Below are 25446 nucleotides of genomic sequence, written 5' to 3'. Positions count from 1 at the left end.
AAAACCTGGTTTTTAACCTTTGCAGATTGTGGCCCCGAGAGAGCTATTGATAGCTAGCTGAATAAAAGTGTGTTTCCTCAGCGTGTGGAAATCAGAAACTGAATGTGGATTATCTCTTGCACAATACGTACAGTATTTATTAGAAAACAAAGCATAAGGCAATTTTAACCCAGGCAGTCTAGAGCTGGATTAAACCATTACCTAAGTAGACTACATAATAGGCCTCCAGTCTATGTAAACTGGCAGTTCCTCATGTGTGGATTATTATTATTAATAATAATAATCTTCAATTTATTAGTTGCTTGTTACCTAAAAGGTATCCAAGCAATTTACCTTTTTATATAAAAAAAATGATTATACTATAGAGGTGAAAATCAGTGGCGTAGCGTGGGGGGTGCAGGGGGGGCCGGCCGCACCGGGCGCAAACAGGGGGTGCGCACTCGTACTTGCAGCTCTCTGCCCCCTGCTAAAATCCATGGGTTAGGGGGTGCAAATTACTTGCCTTGCCCCGGGTGCTGACAACCCACGCTACGCCACTGGTGAAAATTCATATTTCATATTTTTCTCTCTCACTCACTCTCACACACAAAAACAACATGGAAAACACCCTCCCCAATTCAAGCCACAACAGTAATTGATTGATTAATTGCATTTATTCTACTTTTTCTCCCAAGGATCTCCTCCTCCCCATTCATCTTCACAACAGTCCTGTGAGGCAGGTGAGGCTAAGAGATGATGGCTGGCCCAGGGTCACCAGTCAGCTTCATGGCTGAGTGGGGATTCGAACCCCGACCTCCCAGGCCCTAGTCCAGCACTCTAACCGTTATGCCACACTAGCCAGTATGGCAGTCTTGCTCCTGCCTTGGACTCCTCCTCCAGCTCTGAGTGCAAGACAACAGATCAGCTGCTTTGCAGCAGGGAGGTTGAACATGGTGACTGTCACGAAGACTAGAATGCTTTGGAAGACTGAAGGGGCAGGGAAGAATAGGATGAGCTGGGATATGCGGTTCGTGAGGCTACCTTTGTGGGAGCTTGCCTCCACTTGTGAAAGAGTATGCTTCATAAATATGCTGGTTTACTGATAAGTGTGCCTGTTGTACAGCAGGGGTGGGCCGAAAGCAGATTGGAATCTACTGCTAGATCCCTGGCTGATTTTCAGCAGATTAGGAACGGTTTCTGACTGCCTATTTACTCAGCGAGAAAAATTACTTTTCCCTCCTGAATTAGACTGCTGAAATGAAGTAGGGTAATCAGGAAGTGGACGTTTCTAGTAAACCCACTCCCCAAAAAATTACTATACAGTGGTACCTCAGGTTAAGTACTTACTTCGTTCCGGAGGTCCATTCTTAACCTGAAACTGCTCTTAACCTGAAGCACCACTTTAGCTAATGGGGCCTCCCGCTGCTGCTGCGCCTCCTCCTCGTGATTTCTGTTCTCATCCTAAAGCAAAGTTCTTAACCCGAGGTACTATTTCTGGGTTAGCGGAGTACTGTGGTACCTCAGGTTACATACACTTCAGGTTACATATGCTTCAGGTTACAGACTCCACTAACCCAGAAATAGTACCTCGGGTTAAGAACTTTGCTTCAGGATGAGAACAGAAATCGTGCTCTATTAGCATAGAGATACTTGCGTAGCTCCAGTTAGTGGGGGTATTCTGGTACAGAAGGCGGAAATAACATGGTCCCTTCCTGCAGGACGGTAGCTGAGATAGTTTGGATGACTTGGTTTCTTGTTTTGCTGTTTTCAGTGTTTGTTTGACAAGAGAGGAGTGCAGCCGTCATCGAGTGGGGCATAATGCAAAACATAAAAGTGTATGCGATGGAGGGAAACAAAATAAATCAGATGGGGTGAAAGGGCAGCACAGAGAAGAGAGAGCAAAATGCAGAGCTCTGCATAGCCTTGAAAAAACCATAAAGGTCACAAGATATCGTTCGTGGGGGGGGGGGCAGTGTGGTCTTACAACAAATGGGCAGATGTAGATTACCGTAAAAGCATGCATAGGTTTCAAATGGACAAATCTCTGCTTTCTAATTGGGTTTTCTTCTCCTTCCTAGGAATACATCATTCGTGTGCAAAGAGGGATTTCCATGGAAAACAGTTGGCAGGTAACTTGTTAACCTCTGACATAAGGAAATGTATTTTGTTAATTGGATTTTACAGGGAACACAGCGAAACTCTCCCTCGTCATTTGAGCACTGACAAGATGCTTCTGCGCACAAGTTTTTTTTTTTTGAATGAAAGAAGCTATGCCAGCGGCATGTGGGCTTGGTGAATTGTTCCTGTATGTTCTTTTCTGCCTGCAGATTCTTCTTTGCTCTCACCCAGTTGGTTCAAATTAGACGCATCAGTGTTTAGATCCTGAAAGTGCACCGCTGTGATGCTTTCTTCTTTTTCTTCATCTTCATGAGACTGTAAAAAGGAGCCAAACTCATACTGATTTCCCACACCTACCCCATTTCAGTCAATACTAAAGTATGCTGCGAGCACAGAGAGCAAGTACCTGAAGGAGCGTCTCCACCCCCCCCATCGCTCAGCCAGCTGAGGTCCAGCACTGAGGGCCTTCTAGCGGTTCCCTCCCTCCGAGAAGTGAGGTTACAGGGAACCAGGCAGAGGGCCTTCTCGGTGGTGGCGCCCACCCTGTGGAATGCCCTCCCATCAGATGTCAAGGAAAAAAACAAGTATCTGACTTTTAGAAGACATGTGAAGGCAGCCCTGTTTAGGGAAGCTTTTAGTGTTTGATTCTATTTTTAATATTCTGTTGGGAACCACCCAGAGTGGCTGGAGAAACCCAGCCAGATGGGCGGGGTATAAATAAATAATAATAATTATTTATTATTAGAATAGAAGGCACCAGAGACGACTCAAATCTCTTCTGAAGGAAGAGAGAAATGTAGGGGAGAGACCCTAAAAGTGTGGCCTAGAAGGACATGGGCAAGTGCCAGATTTCCCACTTGCAAGCTGAAAAAGCTTATATGACTCTTTTCTTCCTTTCAGTCTGCTTGCATACTGTTAGCATGTGCCGTTGGGTGAGCATCCTTAAACATCCAAGTATGCAAGCTGGAGAAGTCTGGTTGGGTGTGACTCCTTAATGTGTGCATTCCAAGGGGCTTGAAGACACAAGCCTGTTGGTCACACTATGAATGTTGGTTTTGTGAAATGCTGTTGTACCCAGAATCGGATTTACCATTTAATGCATGGAGCCCCTCCTGAAATTCCAAATTCCATGATGTGAATATTTCTGGAAAGGGCAATCTGTTTTTCCTAAAACAGAAGCCAGCAATACTCAAAAGGGAAACACCTGTACATTGAAACCTTAATAAACTTAGGCTCTTATTTATGTTCCTCTGCTGACAATTTATTTTCATGTAAGCCCAGATATAAGAAAGATCACTACAAATCCATGCCGCTGGGGCATCCCAAGCCCCAGTAAACTTGTGTACATGGAATGGAAGCAATGCTTTGCTCCTATAGAGTGATTGCAGCATGCCCAGAGAGTGATTTCCCAAGTTCTCCTTGGAGGTTTTGCATCTTTGTGATCCTGGCTCCTGCCACAATTGTACCTGCTTTATAGAATGGGATTGTCGATACCCAGTTGTATTAGAAGGTGTGGTACCGGCACTAATTCTGTGTTGCTTTTGTAGATTATAAGAAGATACAGTGACTTCGATTTGCTGAATACTAGTTTGCAGGTAAGAGGTTTGTTTGTTTTTTGTTGCTGTATGAAAACTACACTGGTACCTTGGGTTACATACGCTTCAGGTTACAGACGCTTCAGGTTACAGACACTTCAGGTTACAGACTCCGCTAACCCAGAAATAGTACCTCGGGTTAAGAACTTTGCTTCCGGATGGGACAGTGGACCGGCCCATGGCTGAAAAAGGTTGCTGACCCCTGGACTAAGTGCTCCTTCAGAAGTTCAGTGACTAGACCATTTAGAACTGACCTGGACACACAGTGTGATTGATTTTTATTTTACAGTGGTACCTTGGGTTACATATGCTCCAGGTTACAGACCCCGCTAACCCAGAAATAATGCTTCAGGTTAAGAACTTTGCTTCAGGATGAGAACAGAAATTGTGCTCTAGCGGCGCAGCAGCAGCGGGAGACCCCATTAGCTAAAGTGGTGCTTCAGGTTAAGTACAGTTTCAGGTTAAGAACTGACCTCTGGAACAAATTAAGTACTTAACCTGAGGTACCACTATACTTGGAATTTAGGGCTAGAGAATTCAGTCTGTGTCTGTTCCCTGTCACTTCTGCTCGTCTCAGCCACAAATCTGTTTTGACATGTTTTCTGCATTAATCTGCATCAAAAGAAGAAGAAGCAGCTCTGCACCAAGATCTGCATTTCAAAGTCATATTCAATATATGGATCTCAAAGAGCGTTTGATACTTTTTTGAGCCGAGAAGCATGTTGGAAATTTGGGAAGTGTGAAATCCAGGGCCAGCACAGCCATTAGGTGGGGTGGGGCCACTGCCCCTGTGGGCACCTTGCCATCTCTGCCAGCAGGGGGGAAGAAGTGCTGATTTTGGGCAGGATCTCCGTGGTCCCCAATCACCAAGATCTCACCCGAAATTGGTGCCGATGGCAGCACTGTTTTTTCCCCAGCAGCGGAGGCAGCAGAGTGGGCAAGTGGTGGTGGTGGTGGTAGTGGCGGCAGGGTAAGTGATAGGTGCAGGTATGGCAGTGCTGGTGACCGCAGCAACCACTGGGCAGCACTTTCTGTTTTGCCTGAAGCAGCAAAGTGGGCTGGTGTTATCCAATGGACAGCTAAGTTTTTTGTTCTTTGCATTAGTCCTGGAAGTGTGGATCAGGACAGTTCATATGAGAATTCCCAAAGATCAAATTCCTCAAGTATCTGTTAGAATTCCTGCTCCATGATTGCAGTCATGGGATTGTTGTCTATCACATGACGGTATATGTTTTGACTCCACAAAGTGGGAAGTGACGGAGACAGGATGTTTGTATTACTGTGTTCCGTGAAGTGGGACTATTGTCCTTTGTTCTTTCTCTTTGCCGTCTGATACTAGAGAGAGAGGGAGCCATGTTGCAGTGCTCCGTGTGTGTTTATATGTAAATAAAGTAGATTAGCCAAAATGCTGAGTTGCTGAGGTCTGTTTACGCAAGCTGCGAAGACTCTGCGGATCCCTAAGTGTGCCGATGTCTGTTGGCATCGGTCGCTGTGATGTTCGGGCTGAAGAAAGCTTTTGAAGCTCCCAAACGATTGACCAGGAGGGAGGGAGCATGCCAGTCGGGCATGTGTCTCTGCCAGGGTCCTACTTGAGTGTAGGACGAGCTCCTGACCGTATCTTTACTGTGTGTTTCGTGAAGTCACTTTTGCATATGTGAATGGATGCTGTGTGTTTGCACGTTTTGTTAAACAAGAGTTAATGTTTAACGGTGGTTTAACGGGAGTGAGCGGTATGCTGAGGCCTGCTGCTCAGAGTTCCTGCTTTTCTCCTGGCTGCAGCACGCCGGGCACAACGAAACCCTGGCTTGTCCTGTTGGCAATACCCAGGTGTGTGGTTTGTTTGGAGAGAAGTGAAGCTTGTGCCCCTGGTTCAGACGATCTGATAGGCCAAAGTGTTGCTGTCTTGCATGCCATAGCCAAGAGCAGGGGAAGTGAGGATTTTGGAGCAGCGAGTGCCAGTACATTGATCCATTTTGTTATTGATTAGTTGTTTAGTCGTGTCCGACTCTTCGTGACCCCATGGACCAGAGCACGCCAGGCACTTCTGTCTTCCACTGCCTCCCGCAGTCTGCTCAAACTCATGCTGGTAGCCTCGATAACACCATCCAACCATCTCGTCCTCTGTCGTTCCCTTCTCCTTGTGCCCTCCGTCTTTCCCAACATCAGGGTCTTTTCTAGGGAGTCTTCTCTTCTCATGAGGTGGCCAAAGTATTGGAGCCTCAGCTTCATGACCAGTCCTTCCAGTGAGCACTCAGGGCTGATTTCCTTAAGAATGGAGAGGTTTGATCTTCTTGCAGTCCATGGGACTCTCAAGAGTCTCCTCCAGCACCATAATTCAAAAGCATCAATTCTACGGCGATCAGCCTTCTTTATGGTCCAGCTTTCACTTCCATACATCACTACTGGGAAAACCATAGTTTTTACTATACGGACCTTTGTTAGCAAGGTGATGTCTCTACTTTTTAAGATGCTGTCTAAGTTTGTCATTGCTTTTCTCCCAAGGAGCAGGCGTCTTTTAATTTCGTGGCTGCTGTCACCATCTGCAGTGATCATGGAGCCCAAGAAAATAAAATCTCTCACTGCCTCCATTTCTTCCCCTTCTATTTGCCAGGAGGTGATGGGACCAGTTGCTATGATCTTTGTTTTTTTGATGTTGAGCTTCAGACCATATTTTGCGCTCTCCTCTTTCACCCTCATTAAAAGGTTCTTTAATTCCTCCTGACTTTCTGCCATCAAGGTTGTGTCATCTGCATATCTGAGGTTGTTGATATTTCTTCCGGCGATCTTAATTCCGGCTTGGGATTCATCCAGCCCAACCTTTCGCATGATGAATTCTGCATATAAGTTAAATAAGCAGGGAGACAATATACAGCCTTGTCGTACTCCTTTCCCAATTTTGAACCAATCAGTTGTTCCGTATCCAGTTCTAACTGTAGCTTCTTGTCCCACATAGAGATTTCTCAGGAGACAGATGAGGTGATCAGGCATTCCCATTTCTTTAAGAACTAGCCATAGTTTGCTGTGGTCGACACAGTCAAAGGCTTTTGCATAGTCAATGAAGCAGAAGTAGATGTCTTTCTGGAACTCTCTAGCTTTCTCCATAATCCAGCGCATGTTTGCAATTTGGTCTCTGGTTCCTCTGCCTCTTCTAAATCCAGCTTGCACTTTTGGGAGTTCTCGGTCCATATACTGCTTGAGCCTTCCTTGTAGAATTTTAAGCATAACCTTGCTAGCATGTGAAATGAGTGCAATTGTGCGGTAGTTGGAGCATTCTTTGGCACTGCCCTTCTTTGGGATTGGGATGTAGACTGATCTTCTCCAATCCTCTGGCCACTGCTGAGTTTTCCAAACTTGCTGGCATATTGAGTGTAGCACCTTAACAGCATCTTCTTTTAAAATTTTAAATAGTTCGGCTGGAATACCATCACTTCCACTGGCCTTGTTATTTGCAGTGCTTTCTAAGGCCCATTTGACTTCACTCTCCAGGATGTCTGGCTCAAGGTCAGCAACCACACTACCTGGGGTGTACGAGCCATCCATACCCTTCTGGTATAATTCCTCTGTGTATTCTTGCCACCTCTTCTTGATGTCTTCTGCTTCTGTTAGGTCCTTACCACTTTTGTCCTTTATTATGGTAATCTTTGTACGAAATGTTCCTTTCATATCTCCAATTTTCTTGAACAGATCTCTGGTTCTTCCCATTCTGTTGTTTTCCTCTATTTCTTTGCATTGCTTGTTTAAGAAGGCCTTCTTGTCTCTCCTTGCTATTTTTTGGAAATCTGCATTCAATTTCCTGTATCTTTCACTATCTCCCTCGCATTTTGCTTGCCTTCTCTCTCCCGCTATTTGTAAGGTCTCGTTGGACAGCCCCTTTGCTTTCTTGCATTTCTTTTTCATTGGGATGGTTTTAGTTGCTGCCTCCTGTATAATGTTGCGAGCCTCCACCCATAGTTCTCTCTGTCCAGCAAATCTAAATCCTTAAACCTGTTCCTCACTTCCACTGTGTATTCATAAGGGATTTGGTTTAGATTGTATCTTACCGGTCCAGTGGTTTTTCCTACTTTCTTCAGTTTAAGCTTGAATTTTGCTATAAGAAGGTGATGATCTGAGCCACAGTCAGCTCCAGGTCTTGTTTTTGCTGACTGTATAGAGCTTCTCCATCTTTGGCTGCAGAGAATATAATCAATCTGATTTCGATGCTGTCCATCTGGTGATGTCCATGTGTAGAGTCGTCTCTTGTGTTGTTGGAAAAGCGTGTTTGTGATGACCAGCTTGTTTTCTTGACAGAACTCTATTAGTCTTTGCCCTGCTTCGTTTTGAACTCCAAGGGCAAACTTGCCAGTTGTTCCTTTTATCTCTTGATTCCCTACTTTAGCATTCCAATCCCCTATAATGAGAAGAACATCCTTCGTTGGTGTCACTTCTATAAGGTCTTGTAAGTCTTCATAGAATTGGTCAATTTCAGTTTCTTCAGCACCAGTAGTTGGTGCATAAACTTGGATTACTGTGATGTTAAAACGTCTGCCTTGGATTCGTATCGAGATCATTCTATCATTTTTGAGATTGCATCCCAGTACAGTTTTCGCCACTCTTTTGTTGACTATGAGGGCCACTCCATTTCTTTTATGGGTTTCTTGCCCACAGTAGTAGATATGATAGTCATCCGAACTGAATTCGCCCATTCCCGTCCATTTTAGTTCACTGATGCCCAGGATGTCAATATTTATTCTTGCCATCTCATTTTTGACCACATCCAACTTACCCAGGTTCATGGTTCTTACATTCCAGGTTCCTATGCAATATTTTTCTTTACAGCAGCATTGGACTTTCCTTTCGCTTCCAGGCATATCCGCAACTGAGCGTCCTTTCGGCTTTGGCCCAGCCGCTTCATCAGCTCTGGATCTACTTGTACTTGTCCTCCGCTCTTCCCCAGTAGCATGTTGGACACCTTCCGACCTGAGGGGCTCATCTTCCAGCGTCATAACTTTTATATGCCTGTTTCTTGGCAGGGATACTGGAGTGGCTTGCCGGTTCCTCCTCCAGGTGGATCACGTTTGGTCAAAACTCTCCACTATGACCTGTTCATCTTGGGTGCCCTGCTTGGCATAGTTCATAGCTTCTCTGAGTTATTCAAGCCCCTTCGCCACGACAAGGCAGCGATCCATGAAGGGGACATTGATCCATTAAACCATAGTTAAACATTCTGAACTTAAACAAGACAAATGAACCAGGCTAATGAAAAGACAAACGTTTGAACAGGCAAAGGTGTACAGACTGAAGAAACAGACCTGCTAATTCAAACTACAGTGGTACCTCGGGTTACAGATGCTTCAGGTTACAGACTCCGCTAACCCAGAAATAGTGCCTCGGGTTAAGAACTTTGCTTCAGGATGAGAACAGAAATTGCGCGGCAGCAGTGGGAGGCCCCATTAGCTAAAATGGTACCTCAAGTTAAGAACAGTTTCAGGTTAAGAATGGACCTCCAGAACGAATTAAGTTCTTAACCCGAGGTGCCACTGTATTAAAGTACTCTATGGAAAAAACTGTTCCTAGTAATGTTTTGTGCAGCCCATTGAAGACGGGAAGAGTGGCAGACATTCAGTTTAACTTGATTCATCTTCTGTGGTCAAAACGTCTATTTCTTACAAAAGCAGAAGTCATAATGTGCTTTTAAAAAGAACTATGCAGTGTATTCAGTCGTTTTGTTCCTTTCCGAAGTACTTTCTGGTCCTGTTTTATCGCGGGATGCATTTCCTTGCTGCTGAGTAGCATTCCTTCATTTTTCAAACACTGCAGCTACTGTGTGCTTGTGCCTTTCCCAGAGCATTGAATTCTTTTTAAGCGTGCGTGGGAAAGTACAGGGGAAGAGGATGTATGTTAAAGAACTGTTCAGTGACTTCTAGGCAGAAGAGGGACGTTAGTGATTGCAGAATTTTGTCAAGTGGGTTTCAGCAGACCCTTTAGCTCTCTTCGCATTCTCTGTGAGATACAAATGGAGCAAGAATTCTGTTAAGGCATTCTCGTGGACAGTAATATGCAAAACAAATGGCGCAGTTAAGTAATTTTGGCAGCAAGGCATAATGATCTTATCGGGCCCTCCTCCTTTAGGGGGAAATTAAGTATTATTTCACATTGCTTCAAAACGTAGTAAACCAGCTGGGCTATGTTGGGGGCCCCTCCTCATTCGGCAAAGCCCTACCCTGATGATTCCAACAAAACAAGCCAGTAGAACTACAATGACTACCTTGTGCCTGTTCTCTGTGTGTGGTGTACCAAATTTTCAGTACAATAGACTATTGGAGAGAAGTCCATTCATATTAAGCCCTTAAAATGGATTTCATATATAATATTGATTCTTTTTCTATACTGATGTGAAGAGATGGCTTGTATTTCAAAATACTGCTGTCTCCAGGGTGGTTTTAAAGATCAGCACTTTGCATTTTCACATTCAAGGATCACTTTATTTACATTCATATCCTGTCTTTTGACACACTGTGGCTCGAGGCAGTTATAACAACGAAACAAGATAAAATACAGCGTAGCTCAGTCCTATAAAACACAAAAGAAGATAAAACCAGCAAGTTAACCACTGGTTAAAACAGTAATGGCAGTAGATTAAAAAAAGGGGGGGGGATCTGTTTGACAAGCCAAAGTCTTCATTGCAAAGCAGACTGTAATATATGTGTCAGTTCAGCAGGATGGTGATAGTAAATCACTGCCTGAGAAGTGAATGAGCTCAGCAAAAGTTTTTCTGGGGAAGGAAGAAGCAATTCTGTGGTACTTACTAATATTGTGAACCTTCCTTCCTGTTTCCTCGGTATGGACTGATAATTCTTCGAAAAACAGCACATAAAAAAACAAGTTTAAACAAACAAAAAATAAGGGGGAACCACTCGGGCAACTGTCTAGGGCCCCCCACAACACTCTGCTGATTCTCCTTAGGTGTCTTATACAAAATTTTGAATTATGTTCATCTTGGAGACAACTTTTTTTTTTTTTAAGCATCTGAGATACTTCCACTTCATTGCCCTGGCATTGTAAATATTGCCAACGTCATTTAGGCAGGCAGACATATTGTGCAACACTGGGATGGCATAAATAGGTAGCAGTGCATTCTGACCTTAGCACTTCTTGTTTGCCCTGGGAACTGTAGGATCTTTGACCCTTTGCTTTTTGCACGAAGAGCAAGAATCAAATTCCGTTCAGGCCGGGAAGGCGTTTTGTAATTTCCGTTGCAAAATGAAATGACGACTCTCGCAGTCCATCCTCTTTCTGTTTCCCGAGAAAGGTTTTGCCATTGAGATACCATGCTGTCAGTCTTAAAACTGTACTTTCTTTGGCTAGTGGATTATTATAAAGCTTTAATCAGAATCACTGACTTCTGTGTGTTGGGTCATCTTGTGGTGGGGCATTTCTTTTGCTGGACATGGTTCAAACTCCTAGAAGCAAAGGACTACAAAACAGCAGGTGGTGAAACCTGCCCTCTTTTTTTCAGCCTTTCTAGGAGAATTGAATTGTTCCAGCCGCTGCTGTTGTCTGTTTGCCATTATGTTTGAGATGCTGATATTTTATCTTGTTGTGCTTATTTATGGATGTTGTAGACCAGTGGTTCTCAAGCTGTGGGTCCCCAGATGTTGTTGGACTACAACACCCTTCAACCCTGAGCTCTGGCCTTGCTAGTTAGGGATGATGGGAGTTGTAGTTCAACAACATCTGGGGACCCACGGGTTGAGAAAGGCTGTTGTAGACTGTTCTACACTTCTTCAGAGTTATTGAGGCTGAAAAACGTTCTATATGTACACACACACACACAAAACAACAACTATCTTTTGAATCCTGGTGGTGGTTGTGCCAGGTGGTTGGAGCAGGTAGCCAAGGTCTGTGCTCGGCTTACTGCTTGTGGTGTGTTTGCAGGGGGGCAAGAAGCCATAAACCTGGGTTCAGACATCATGGCAAGCCAAACTCTGCCTTGTTTCTCTGCAGTCCTACAGCAGTACGAGCGTGGGATGAGCAGAGCAAGAACGTTTCAACAGCTTGCATAAGCGGGCTGCTCATTTGCATCAAACTATGGTTTGTTTTTAACTGTGCTTTGACATCCAAACCAGGCCTTTTAGTGTATTTAGGAATAACATTTTGGAGGTCCCAAGTCGCAAGGTGGTTAGATTGGTCTCAACTAGGGCCAGGGCCTTTTCAGTACTGGCCCCAACTTGGTGGAACGCTCTATCACAAGAGACTAAGGCCCTGCGGGACTTTACATCTTTCCGCAGGGCCTGCAAGACAGAGCTGTTCTGCCTGGCCTTTGGTTTGGACACGGTCTGACCCTTATGTTTCCCTCCCCTTGTGGTTTTGATCTATGGGCTACTTTTAAAATGAGGCTGCATTTCAAACTGCATTTTAACCTGTATTTTAAATTGGGGTCCCCCCCATTATGTTTTTACTGTAATTTTACTGGTGTTATTATTAACTAATCTGGGTACATACCCAGGTATTTCTGGGTAAATACTCAGGGTTGCTTAATTCCCTCTGGTCTGGTTTTGTTAATGACCAAATTTCAGTTACATGTCAGCGGTTGTGTTTGAATGTCATGATAAAAGCATCGCTTGCTATAGTATACCGTGATGGGAATGAGCTGCAGGGAGCTCCTCTTTCTCTTCTTCTCCTCTGGCGATGCTTGGAGCAAAAAGGGCTTTTGCTTCTGTTTTTGACCAGCATTTCATCTGAGCTCAATAAACCCTGGTTAATCCGAATTATGGTTTGCATTAAACAAGCCAACTTCAAACAATGGGTTATGAAGTGGACTTGTTTCAACCAAGTATAGCCAAGATTAGGGTTCATAACTAACCCTAAGCAGTGGTAAATCAAATATAGAAGTGAAAGTCTCTGTCGCTCCTCTGGGGGAAGGGAAGTACATGAGGCTGTTTAATTGAATGGAAACCGACCACTTAATGGAATTTTTATAGTAACTTCTGCACTTCTCTTACATTGTACCTGTTCTGCAACTTTTGTTTTTGAAGATATCTGCTCTCAGTCTACCTCTTCCTCCCAAAAAGTTGATTGGAAATATGGATCGTGAATTCATAGCTGAAAGACAGAAAGGACTCCAGAACTATCTCAATGCAATTACTTCCAATCACATTCTGTCCAACTGTGAATTGGTAAAGAAATTTTTGGATCCAAACAATTACTCTGTAAACTACACTGGTAAGTAGGCTATTTTGGAAATTTCATTGCTTGTTTTCATTGGAAAGTCCTTCAGCCCAACAGTTAAGGCAGGAGGACTTCACCCTTCTCCTTTTTTGGGGTTGGAGGAGCAATCCACATTGCCCACTATAGCTCCTAAGGAGTTACCCTTCTTCCATAATGGTGCAAGGGCTTGAAACAGTTGAAAGGGCTTGAAACAGCTGAAATCTGTGCATCCTTGTCAAAGAGAGGAGGGGATAATACGGGTGGAGGAAGGCTGAACTTACTGTCATGGACTGCAGTCTAGGGGTCCCAAGCTTGGGACACTGAAATTCTCTTCTTAAGGCCGGTACTTACTTAGTAGACATGCATAGGATTGCCTTGTAAAAGTGTTTAAAACTGAGTTCAGGATTGCAGCCTCAGAATACTTGAGACATCTTTTGAATTCAGGAGACTGGGAACTTGAAAGTGGTGCATGTCACAGCCGGGCAATATAGTTTTGATGTATTTCCTGAAGGAAGTGATGAGCAGTTCAAAGCAAAAGCATTTATACATGCAGCTCTCTGTTTTAAAAAAGAAAAGTGGCTTTAAAATGAGAAGCTCTGTAAACAACAACAACAACCCCATAATGTTAGTACAATTCAGCAACATGTTTGCCCTGGATTTCAGCCCCTATTGGACCATAGCGCTTTAGCTGATCGTTTTACAAGTCTGTATTTTGACTCTGGAGCAGCTGAACCAATGGTTATAACATCTAGGTCCTTCATGAAGCCATCGTATAAGAGTGTTGCACACCTAGGACCAGAGCGTTCAATAGGCCATTGAAGCAGATCAACCATTTGCATCAAAAAAGAGATGGTGATGATGAGGAGGATAATAATAATAATACTGCTGCATATATACTATGGTTTGAAGTTGGCTTATTTCCACCAAGTTGTTCCATGTATGGATGACACAGCAAGTGGCTGTCCATCTAAAGCAGATTCAAAAGCACAGCCTTTGGCTTCTTGTGTCATCGGTTTGGCTACTGCCTGTGGTTTGTTAGGAGAGGAATAAACTATGAACCCTGGTTTGGACAACATGAACCATGGCTTATCGTAATGATATGTGAACCAGGCCATTGTTTTCTTCAGCAGAAAAGGGCCTTCTGCAACACTGAGAAACTTCACCGGCAATTTGTGTTCTAAGTGTTATTGGGAGTCCTGCCTCTGCAACTCTTCTGCCCAAGATTTGCTCATCTTCTGTGGGTGCAAGCAGGCTTTGGGTATGGGTAGTATTTTGCATTTCATGATTACTTAGCCAGACTTTCACAGCTCTCCCCCCCCCCTTATTTATCTGAGGGAATATTAGGACTACAGCAAGAGACCCCCCATACATTTGAAATCTAAACTAAGGAACTGAAAAGCGTCCTGTTCTTTCTTCAGCCCACCAGCTCATGGAAATGCCTGCTGCAGTAGCTGCCGTGTCCTTGTTAGGCTCTTCTGCTTAAACATTTCACAGCTCAAGGCCTCATCTCCCACTGCGCACTTCTTTCATCCTTAGAGATGAAACACCTGAGCACAGTGGGGCAACGTGAGAATGGAATGTTGTTTTTAACTTTTGATTTCCTCGGCTTCTTGCTGCCTACTGTGATGCAACCTTCCGTGCTGATTCACAGAATATTTGTCTTCATAGAAAACTGTAAACTAGATACATGGCCATTTTGTGTGCGTGTGCACGCATGAAAGGAAATGTATCGAATACCAAATATTCCAGACAAATGACAGAGAATATCCTTTTTGTAGGCTTAACAATGTCCTTGTACATAAGAGAGACTTCTAAAGAGATTACAGCATCCTTGGTTGACTCTTACTTCAGAAGTCAAATATATGTTTTTATTCAGCACATCTGATTTCACACATTATACAGATGCTTGTGTCCTTTTTTCAGTGGGCCCCTCACCCCCCAACTCAGACAAGGGCCAGTCAAGAAGGGCAGGGTTATTTGGCCAGAGCCTCAGATTTAGAAACTTGTTGACTTTGGGGCATTTGATAAGTTTCACAACTTGTTTTTGTGAGCATCAGACACACACATGTCGTTTAGACCTGCAAATTTAAGCAAAAAAAGATGTGACATGATAAAAAACTTTTTTGTTGTTGTTACTTGAAAAAGGTTTTGTTAACATTTATGAATATTTAAAATCTATCTGTTCTAGTGGCATAATATTTTGGTGTCTTATTTTATTTCCATATGTCATGTTGTTGTTGTTGTTGTTGTTGTTGTTGTTGTTGTTGTTGTTGCTAAGGACCTCAAAAGCCTGAAATGACCTAGGCCTCTCTGGACCTCTGAGAGGGCCTCACAAACAAACCTACCAGGGTTGTTAGATGTTGACAATTAGGATTGCTGTTCCTGATTTCAACGCCAGGCTACCTTGAGAGAAAAATTATTTTATCTGGGGCAGGGATGGGGAACCTGTGACTCTCCAGATATTATTGAACTCCAGCTCCCACCATCCCTGTCAATCATCCATTCTCTCTGGGACTGATGGGAGTTGTAGTCCAACAATAGCTAGAGGACCACAGGTTCCTCACTCCTGATCTAGGGACTCCTCTTCTTAAATCGAGTGTTTTAGTCTTTGCTGAGTTTTGCCCTCATGGAAGCCTACCAATAGCCTCTATAAATACCCATATAAAATAATTACTTTGTGGTGCCTAGTCCTATGGTTTTAAATAAAATCCCGGGAAGTGTGTGTACTTCAGTTGAACTAGAGTGGGAAAGAACCCTCTGAGGAGACGCCCTCTCTTGTGCAAAACGTTATAAGGTAACAGCTTCACCACTGACCCTTGTTAATATGTGTACCTAACGGCCACCCAAAATTCTCTTTGCAGAGATTGCCTTACAGCACGTTTCGATGTTCTTTCGGTCAGAGCCAAAGTGGGAAGTGGTGGAACCGCTAAAGGATATCGGTAAGAGTTTTTTTGCTCGCTAGGTAAAGCGATTGCGCCACAAACCACAGAAATGTGCTGTTGGCTTATCCAACCCAATTGAGTGTCCTCTGAATAGCAGCAGCAGCAGACATGACACCTAGACATGATACCTTCATGCAAAATATCAGGCATGAAGAGGGATTTTGTTCTCTGCCGTGGTCCGATTGCACTAGTGGAAGCATTCTTTGCAATGTAAACAAGGATCAGATGGCAGGGTTAAATTCCTCTACCCTTCCCTCCTAGTCTTGATCCAGATGGCCCCCCTCTATGCCTTCTGTTTACTTAAAAAATAATAATCATGCAGTTGCTAATTTAGTCCTCTTCTAGTTTAGCCTTCCGTAAAAGCTTTTCCCAGCCTTCTAAGTGGTAATGGCAGAGACTGAATCTAGGTCCTTTTCATGTGCCATGTCCCCTTGACCATTAAGCCTTGACCATTTAATACTTGTGTCATATATTAAGTTGGTGATGATAATCAAACCATAGCTGTCAACGTTTCCCTTTTTTTAAGGGAAATTCCCTTATTCCTAATAGGATTCCTTGGAAGAAAAGGGAAAAGTTGACAGCTATGGATCAAACTGTGGACCCTGATGTGTTTCTGGATTGGTTCCCCCTGTTTACTAGACATTCACCGCTGTGTATCAGAACACTGCGGTAGTTCTGCCAACCTAGAAGTTCGAAATCACCTCAAAGTGCAAATAGATAAATAGGTACTACTCTGGCGGGAAGATAAACGGCATTTCCGTGCACTGCTCTGTTCGCCAGAAGCGGCTTAGTCATGCTGGCCACATGACCCGGAAACTGTACACCGGCTCCCTCAGCCAGTAAAGCGAGATGAGCGCCGCAACCCCAGAGTCGGCCACAACTGGACCTAATGGTCAGGGGTCCCTTTACCTTTTTATCAGAACACTGCTACAGTTTGAGGGCCTTTTCAAGAGACAGACTTCCTCCCTCCCTCTGTTATACTTAAATTTTATTCAAATGAACATTCCATGCACACACCTCTATATTTACATTTAAAACTTGAAAATGAATTAGAAAGTTTGTTTCATGTAAACTTCCGGTTCTTTGCGTTTTCTGTTGTAGACGAGGAAAGTAAGGCTTGAAAGATAGTTTCCAAAAGTGGCTTTTGAAAGGTGGAAGTGAGTTTATATGTAGGCGTGTCCCACTTCAGACTATTTAGAGAGAACCAGTTTTTTTCTTTAAAAAAATGTTTAGGGGTGCTCTCATTTTGACTCAAGAAAATCACAATTTTTTCAAATTGGGAAAAATAAACACAGTAAATGGACAAAAGCACAAAGATTCACAAAATGCTTAGGGGTATGCATACCCCTGTGCCCCCCCCCCCCGAAAAAAAGCACTGGGGAGAACAGTCATGAATCAGCCCGTAACACAAGTAATCAAAATATTAATTTTTAAGGACCACCCACATCCACACAATTTAATGCAATAGTGCATTTGTACAGTTGATAGTGAAAACTCCCTTTCCTTTTCATTTGAGACAGTGAAACAATGAGGTCGTATTGGAAGAGACTTTCCGAACTAATTGGTGTTTATAGAAAACGCAGAATGCTGCAGGAGAATTGGGGTCATGTTGGGTGCACGCCTGGCCAATCTGCTTATCTGAAGGTGGCTTGTGTAGAAAATGAAAACCCTGATTTGGCAACTTCAAACTATTGGTAATCACGTGGCCGTTTTCTTTTTTTTAGGGTGGAGGATGCGTAAGAAATATTTCTTAATGAAGATTAAAAATCAACCAAAGGAGCGGCTAGCATTGAGCTGGGCAAGTTTCACTTTTGGGAAGTTCTGTCATCTCTTCCAAGGGGGTTGGCAGCATTTCCCGAATTTCTTCCTTTTTCACCGCACTTATACATAATGCAGTTTTTAGTAACCGCCCACTTTGTCTGTAGTGAAGATACTGTGAATCTGTAGGAGTATCATGACATAAACTGGGCTAGAGCAGACAACCAGCATGAGACCCCAGCAGAGATCTCTGCCAAGGCTCATGCAATCTGCGACTCATACAGCCCACCAGCCTCTGGGGGACAGCAAAACAAATCTTATAGGGTTAATACAGAGATATCTTTCAGCTCTGGCCTTTTGCCTTCAATGTCCATCAATGGCTCAAGCAGCCTTGTAACCAAGACTTTGAATCATGGAAGCAGTTACTCAGCACAGGAGCCAAGATGACAAAAGAAGTGCGCTTCTATGACACCCACCCCTCCTAATAGCGCAGATGGGTCCTAAAAGTAAACACGAGAGATGAGAAGGGAAGGAAGATGAGGCCTATTGTGAGACATCATTTAGTGGCAACTGGGCATACTGTATTCGCAACAATCGTCTTATAAGCTCAGTTGGCTAGAGCGTGGTGCTGATAATGCTAAGGTTGCAGGTTTGATCCCCATATGGGACGGCAGCATATTCCTGCATTGCTGTGTGGGTTGGGCTAGATGAGCCTGGCTCCCTTCCAACTCTGGAATTCTATGCAGAGCAGGCTGGGCCCAGGGCCGGACGCAGGTGGAGCTGTGGGTTAAACCACAGAGCCTAGGACTTGGCAATCAGAAGGTCGGCAGTTCGAATCCCCGCGGCGGGGTGAGCTCCCCTTGCTCGGTCCCTGCTCCTGCCAACCTAGCTGTTCGAAAGCACATCCAAGTGCAAGTAGATAAATAGGTACCGCTCTGGCGGGAGGGTAATCAGTGTTTCCGTGTGCTGCTCTGGTTTCGTCAAAAGCAGCTTAGTCATGCTGGCCACATGACCCGGAAAAACTGTCTGTGGACAAACGGCGGCTCCCTTGGCCAGTAAAGTGAGATGAACGCCGCAACCCCAGAGTCATCTGTGACTAGACTTAGCTGTCAGGGGTCCTTTACCTTTAAGGATGCTTATATGTCCATACTTGCATGTTTAAGTGAAATTCTCCCCCAACCATTATACCTGGTTGGGGGGCGCGGGGGGGGGGAAGGATTCTTAGGACCACTAACACCATCTTTATGATTCTTGGGCAGTGGTACCCAGGAGGTGGCAGCAGTGGCATGGCCAGTGTGGTGATTCAATGGAAAAGCAGTAGGTTGTGGTCAGTGTTGTGCTGCTCCATGCTGTAAAAGAGGGCTGGGGGGGGGACGGGTGAAGCTCTTCAGAAAATGCAGGAAGAGCAGTGCTTCAGATGTAGTCGCTGTGGGCCTTCCAGATGTTGCTGACAACAACTTGCAATATCCCTCTGCTGGTTAGAGTTCATAGGAGTTGGAAGTCCAATGGCATCTGGAGGTTACTGTACTGGCTGCCATTGTGGTGCTTCAGTGACAGTGTGTGCCTGTTCTTTTAATCAGCGTGTGGTGTTTTGTTTGTTTTTTTGTCATTTTGAGTAACGTAGTCGTTGTATTTCCAGGCTGACCTGGGCCCTGACAAGTACCTGTCCGACAAAGATCTTCAGTGCGCTGTGAAACTTCTTTCTTCTTGTTCTGTGAGTAGTTTCTTTAATTGTTACTTTTAATCCACATACTTTCCTTGGTCCAACACAAAACTTCACAAAAGTCAGTAGTGCACAGAGGTGACCGTATCCCATCTTGAGTTCAAAGCTTGGCCCTTGGGCTCCCTATCACCCATGCATCGTTCTTAAACTGGATGGACGTTTAAAGTGCTTTTCATTAGCTGTGAACCTGTCACAGCCGGCTAGGAGTTTATTTTGAGCACTCTCTTTTTGTTAAGTAAATAAAAGAAATACATTTTATTGCAGGTTTTGTTTCTTGCATGTTTTATTTAAAATATGTTTTTATTGCAATATTTTCTTGGGTAACAGTAGAACAGGCTTCCTCAACCTCAGCCCTCCAGATGTTTTGAGACTACAATTCCCATCATCCCTGACCACTGGTCCTGCTAGCTAGGGGTCATGGGAGTTGTAGGCCAAAAACACCTGGAGGGCCGAGGTTGAGGAAGCCTGCAGTAGAACATACAGAGTCCCTGTTTTCAAGTTGTAAACTCCATCATATTCAGAGAGTGAGACGTTTCTGTTATAGGCAATAAGGGGTTGAGGGAAAAGAGAAGTCGGAAGAGAGAGGGGAGGAAGGGGGAGGCAGTAAAAGTTCATTTCTCTCCCCATTTGGGATCTCCAGCAACTGGCAATTCTGCCTTTCAGCAGTGAAAGTGAAACATAGCCATCTTGGCTAGTAGCCATTAAAAAAAGCTGCATTGAAGACTTGTGCATGCTTATTCAAAAGCAAGCCCCACTGTGTTAATGGGGATTTTAACTGTGTGGATCTGGTAAAATGAGGTGTGCAACCATAAGCTCTGCAGGAACAAAACGAGTTTATTTGTGAGCTAATTTGTGCAAACAAATGAACTACCGTCATGGTTTCATCCCAAACACCATGTGCCGTAGTAACCTTGTATGCCCTTCTCTTTTATCACTTTAGGCGTTAGGTACTTATTTACAACGCAATAGAAGCTCCTGATGGTGTTGTTTATCCCTGTAAACAAACACATTTCAGAGTTGCCACAAAAAAACCTGATTGTCATGTTCAAAATTTAAACAAAAGTAAAGGTCTCTGCTGGGAAACGCTAATCCTTTAAATGTGAGCAATTGGCCGTGCACAGATTTCTCTAGAACACACGGCAGTGTTTTTGCCAGGACATCTCTCACTCTTTTGAGCAGGCTTTGGTGTTTGCTGCATACTGGGGGGGGGGGGGACTGATCATGCAACAATCTTCTTGACTTACCGTGTGCAGAATGTGCCTGGAACTTGGTCATGTGAAAGAGTGAGTCGTGTTTGGTCCAATGAATGTTCAACAAAATCAGGGGTGTTTTATAGAGCAACAGACTGGCCGAGTAAAGCCCCGTTCGGACTGTCATCTTAATCATCCCTTCCCCTAGCTTGGTGCCTTCCAGATGTTCTTGACCATGAGGTTGAAAGGACTCTATATTCCCCATCATTGGTTTAGATCACTGTGAAGGCCGTACTTGCACGTCAAACTTGGTGGGACTTAGGATCAGAATGTTAGAAAACTTAAATGTGTTCTCTCCTTTTTTAAAAAACAGCATCCCTATATTTACAAAGTCACTTTTGCAATGGCCAATGAATCTTCTGCACTAGTAATAAGACCCTTCAGCGAAAAAGGAACACTCAAAGACCTGATATATAAGGTAGGGTTAAGTATGCTCTCGAGGCGTAATGTTTTCAAGGTACATAAGTAATGTGGACTTGATGTATTTGCAGAGCGTATGTTTTAGGTCTGCAACATTGAATAAATCTAAAGAACCATTTTGCTTGCATGATATATAATATATGTTTTAGGTCTGCAACATTGAATAAATCTAAAGAACCATTTTGCTTGCATGATATATAATATATGTTTTAGGTCTGCAACATTGAATAAATCTAAAGAACCATTTTGCTTGCATGATATATAATATACCTAATAACTGGACAGCAAATTTTTACAACATAGTATGGTGTATACATTCTTTTTAACAACGTTCTTATAAGCACCAGGCACCAAACTAAGAGGCATTTTTGGCATTTTCAACTTTTCTTTCTCACACACAAGGTGAGTGGGGTGTTCCTCTTCTAAGATGTTGCCTGCTATAAGACCTGCATCTAAAATCAAGGAAAACGATGCCTTTCTTCAGAACTATTATTTTACTCACATGCAAATGTAATTACTTAGGATTGTCTCCAACTCACGTTCTACTCGAGAGTGGATCAATTGAAATGATGCACCCAAGTTGTCCATTAATTTCATTAGGTCTACTCTTAGCAGGACTATCATTGGACACAACCCTTAGACTACAGCTCATGTGATTAATTGCCTAAATATTTCTTTAATCAGGGACCTGCCCTAATATTTTCTTAGTGCATGCAAGGGAAAAAAAACTTTTTAAGAATTGAAATGCCTTGCTCTGATGTGATAACTTCTGTGATGTTTGATATTAAAAACAACATTGCTGTTACGATTATTACAGGCGAAGCCAAAAGATCCATTTCTGAAGAAGTACTGCAACCCGAAGAAAATTCAGGGTCTTGAACTTCAGCAAATTAAAACGTTTGGCAGACAAATTCTAGAGGTACAGGATTTTTTTTTAATTGTCTAAAGTAGATTTGCTGTTAAGGCAGACAATCCACTTGAAGTTCTAAACAGTAGCAGAGTTACATTCCCCTTCTTGCACACAGCAGAAAGCTGGTTGCAGGCTCGTTAGAACCTCTTACTATTATGCCATTCAATCTGCCGCAGATTGAATTGTACGTTCCTGGTACGTTGCCTTGAATCCCTCTTAAAAGAATAAAGACGCCACAATCCTATTCTTAGTCAACAAAAAGTAAGTTTACTCACATTCAGGCAGTACACAGTATGAATCCTGAAGGCAGACTTAAAGTTACAAATAGCAACATGTGGATTTACCCCATATGGGGGACAGTCCCTGCGCTGCTGTTGGCTGCAAGCCAACAGAGCAGTCCTAGCTGGAAGCAGACAAAAGGAGAAAGAGAAAAAAGGGGTGGGTGGGAGCTGCGTGACTCGTCCTTTTGTTACCTGGACAGGTAAGGTCATGCCCACCTCTGGTCACATCCAAGAGGAAGGATGCTCCAGGCCAGGAGGAACAGGAAGTTTCAACTGGCTGGACCAAACATTCCCTTGGATGTCCACTCTAGGAAAACAAGGAATGTTGTACTTGACTGCTACCCGTGGATCACATCCCACAAAATGCAGGTGTGCACCTTATGAGTTCGAGGTGGCTTGAGAAGGGAGGGAAGGTATTTAAGCAAATTATTGACAGAATGGGAAGAAACTGAGGTGTGGCATCTGAAAGGGGAGAGGAAGGGCTATTGGATAGTAATAACAGAAGCATCAAAGGCGGTTGGGCAGGGGAAGTGTGAATAGGGCTTGTACCCATCACAGAACGAAAGCCCCCAATTAATGCCCTTTGGAATGTGTGGGATACATCCTTGGACAGGCATTTAATAGATCTTGCCAAGGGAATTAATTTCCTCAAACTAAAACATCTGTGTGCTTGGTCTCCCAGGTCTTAAAGTTCTTGCACGAAAAAGGATTTCCGTACGGCCACCTCCATGCTTCCAATGTCATGATGGACGGGGACACATGCAGGTTACTGGATTTGGAGAATTCGCTGCTGGGGCTCCCCTCCTTCTACCGGTCCTACTTCACACAGTTCCGCAAAATTAATGTACGTCGAGGCAAGCATCTGTGTGCATGGGAATCTATTATAGATGTCATACGTTGAAATAGTCACCTTATTTAAAAAGAAAAGCTATGCTATGAGAGAAGCTTAATAGAAAGATGTTTAAAGGATGTTTGGAAACACAGCAATATGTGTTGTTTTTTGTTTTGTTTTGTTACAAGAGCTAGTTAGCACTTCTTTTTCTGGGAAGAAAGAGGAGGAGAAATGGAGGGTGGCACCAAAAATCAGAAGGGAGAAACCCCTGACTTGTTCTGGTTTTGTTTTGCTAGAGGGAGAGGGAGAACAATAAGCCAACTCTGAAATGCTGAAACCTTGCAGTACATAGTTGGCTTTTTCAGATAAATATTATATTGCACAATAAATGTACAGTTGCTACTCCTTTGCTACAGTGTCTTTTCGCCAAAGAAGGGCATTTGTGAATACCACATACAGTGGTACCTTGGAAGTCGAATGGAATCCGTTCTGGAAATCCGTTTGACATCCAAATCGTTCGGAAACCAAGGCGCTGCTTCTGATTGGCTGCAGGAAGCTCCTGCAGCCAATCAGAAGTCGCGGAAGTCACGTCGTATGTTCAGGTTCCAGAGAACATTCAGAAACTGGAACAATCACTTCCAGTTTTTGATTGTTTGGGAGCCAAAACGTTCGACTCCCAAGGCATTTGAAAACCAAGGTATGACTGTATTGTAGTACTGGTGCTGTAAACTTGTGAGCAGAGTACCGATGGATTATCCTGGAGGGGGTGGGGTCTTGTTTTATCACTTGGAAAAGCTCCTCTCTCTATTATAATGTCATACTTAGCATCACTTATCTGATGGGATCTCTGCCATATTGGTAGTCCTGAAAATACCTTGTAGAACAAGTTGGATCTTGCTGCTTTCAAATATTGTTACCTAGTTGTTTTGAGTTTGCTCGAGACATGAGCTTGCAATATAAGCAGTCAGCAGAGAGGCTGTTTTGTGTCTGTCCCAAATCACAGTTCCCTAAACTTGCTAATCCTCCTGTGGCTCGATCTTAACCCATGCCTGCTCAGAAGCAAGTCCTGTTGAGTACAATGGGACAGATTCCCAGGTAAGTGTGTATAGGAATATAGCCTTAATTCATGTAATTCATGCTTGCTGTTGGCTGTTATTCATTTTGCAGCAAGTACACGCAGGAAGTAAACATTTGTTACATGTGCAGGATCGCTGATGCCAATGGAGAGTAGGGTTCACGTGATAATCACATCGATATTTTAAGCAAGCTGTCTCTCCCTCCCATTTCTTTTCGCAGACTTTAGAAAGTGTTGATGTGCATTGCTTTGGTCACTTACTGTACGAAATGACCTACGGGAGACCTCCAGACTCTGTTCCAGTGGACAGCTTCCCCCCTGCACCATCCACATCTGTAGGTGAGTGAAATGCTCGAAGCAACATTTCAGCCTAGTTCAAGCGGAAACTCGGATTGTTTGCATTTCTTTCATGAGCTTCTACAATTCTCACCTTCAACTTAGCTTCTGTATTTCTCACCCCTTCAGTAACTGTACTGGAATCCATTATTTCTCCCGAAGCCATGAAGAACGGCATGCCTACAGTCTCCCGGCTCCTACAAATGCCGTAAGTCCCTATCTGTTCACTCTGTACAGGCTAGTCACTCCTAACTGGCTTCAAGTGACTCACTTGGTTATGGAACCACATGTTTGAACATCCGCTGTATAGTTTTGAAAGTTGCTTTTTTCCGCTGTGCATTCGGATGCCGCCACCACATTTTGTGTGGTGGTTCCTGGGATCACGGAGCAGGTTTTTGTCTATCTGGATACAGTTGGGCGCCTTTTTGAGTCAAGGAGGTGGTGGATTGAACCTTTTGAAATGGCACTGGTTTGCACCACTATTTTAAAAACTGCACTATATTTTCCCCATTTCTTAGAATTTCTGAGCAACACTGGTTAGGAGGCTGCTGTCGCCTTTATCGCAGCTAAGGCTGGCTTCTTGGAATTGCAGTCTCGTGGTTTAGTCATTGCACGGCAAGCTATTTTTGCAAAGCAGGTCCTTACCTAGTTGTACTAGTTTCCGCTAAGCTGCTGGAGACCTGAGTTGAAAGGAGCTGCTTCGCCCATTCTGCCTTGCCATATGGAGCTTAATCCAATTAGCTGCAGTTCCTATTAGTCCAAGTGCAAAATTAAAACAACAACAACCCAGCAGTTAGGTAAGGTGGCTGGCTTTTGAATGTGCATTATCTGTTTGTTTTTTATTTCAGGTTATTCAGTGATGTCCTTTTAACAAATTCAGAAAAAACACAGTTTAAGGTACAGTTGAATTACATTGATGGCAATTTGCTTTTAATAGTATATTTTATCTAGCCGTCCCTTCCCAACTTTTCAGTCCTTGACACATTGCTACCTCCCCCTGGCCCCCACTCCCCCTAAGCCCAACAGACTTTTAGAGAATAT

The 25446-nt window shown here is 43.7% G+C and overlaps 1 protein-coding gene across 3 annotated transcripts in view; it reads left to right on the top strand.

Annotated features, from left to right (window-relative positions):
• PXK (PX domain containing serine/threonine kinase like) overlaps nt 1–25446 on the top strand; it is a 47767-nt gene that overhangs the window by 10137 nt on the left and 12184 nt on the right. For all 3 annotated transcript variants that reach the window (XM_082210919.1, XM_082210917.1, XM_082210918.1), the window contains exons 2-13: nt 2058–2108; nt 3645–3692; nt 12707–12893; nt 15740–15817; nt 17545–17618; nt 19218–19292; nt 20865–20969; nt 21789–21890; nt 22845–23006; nt 24291–24408; nt 24535–24613; nt 25254–25302. In XM_082210919.1, the coding sequence (XP_082067045.1) occupies nt 2058–2108; nt 3645–3692; nt 12707–12893; nt 15740–15817; nt 17545–17618; nt 19218–19292; nt 20865–20969; nt 21789–21890; nt 22845–23006; nt 24291–24408; nt 24535–24613; nt 25254–25302 (1128 nt within the window). The remainder of the gene's footprint in view (nt 1–2057; nt 2109–3644; nt 3693–12706; nt 12894–15739; nt 15818–17544; nt 17619–19217; nt 19293–20864; nt 20970–21788; nt 21891–22844; nt 23007–24290; nt 24409–24534; nt 24614–25253; nt 25303–25446) is intronic.

The sequence above is a fragment of the Podarcis vaucheri genome, assembly GCF_965113315.1.
Source record: "Podarcis vaucheri genome assembly, chromosome: 2".
Lineage (NCBI taxonomy): Eukaryota > Metazoa > Chordata > Lepidosauria > Squamata > Lacertidae > Podarcis > Podarcis vaucheri.
Note: the sequence above shows the minus strand (reverse complement) of the source record. Positions and strands in the feature narration are given on the sequence as shown.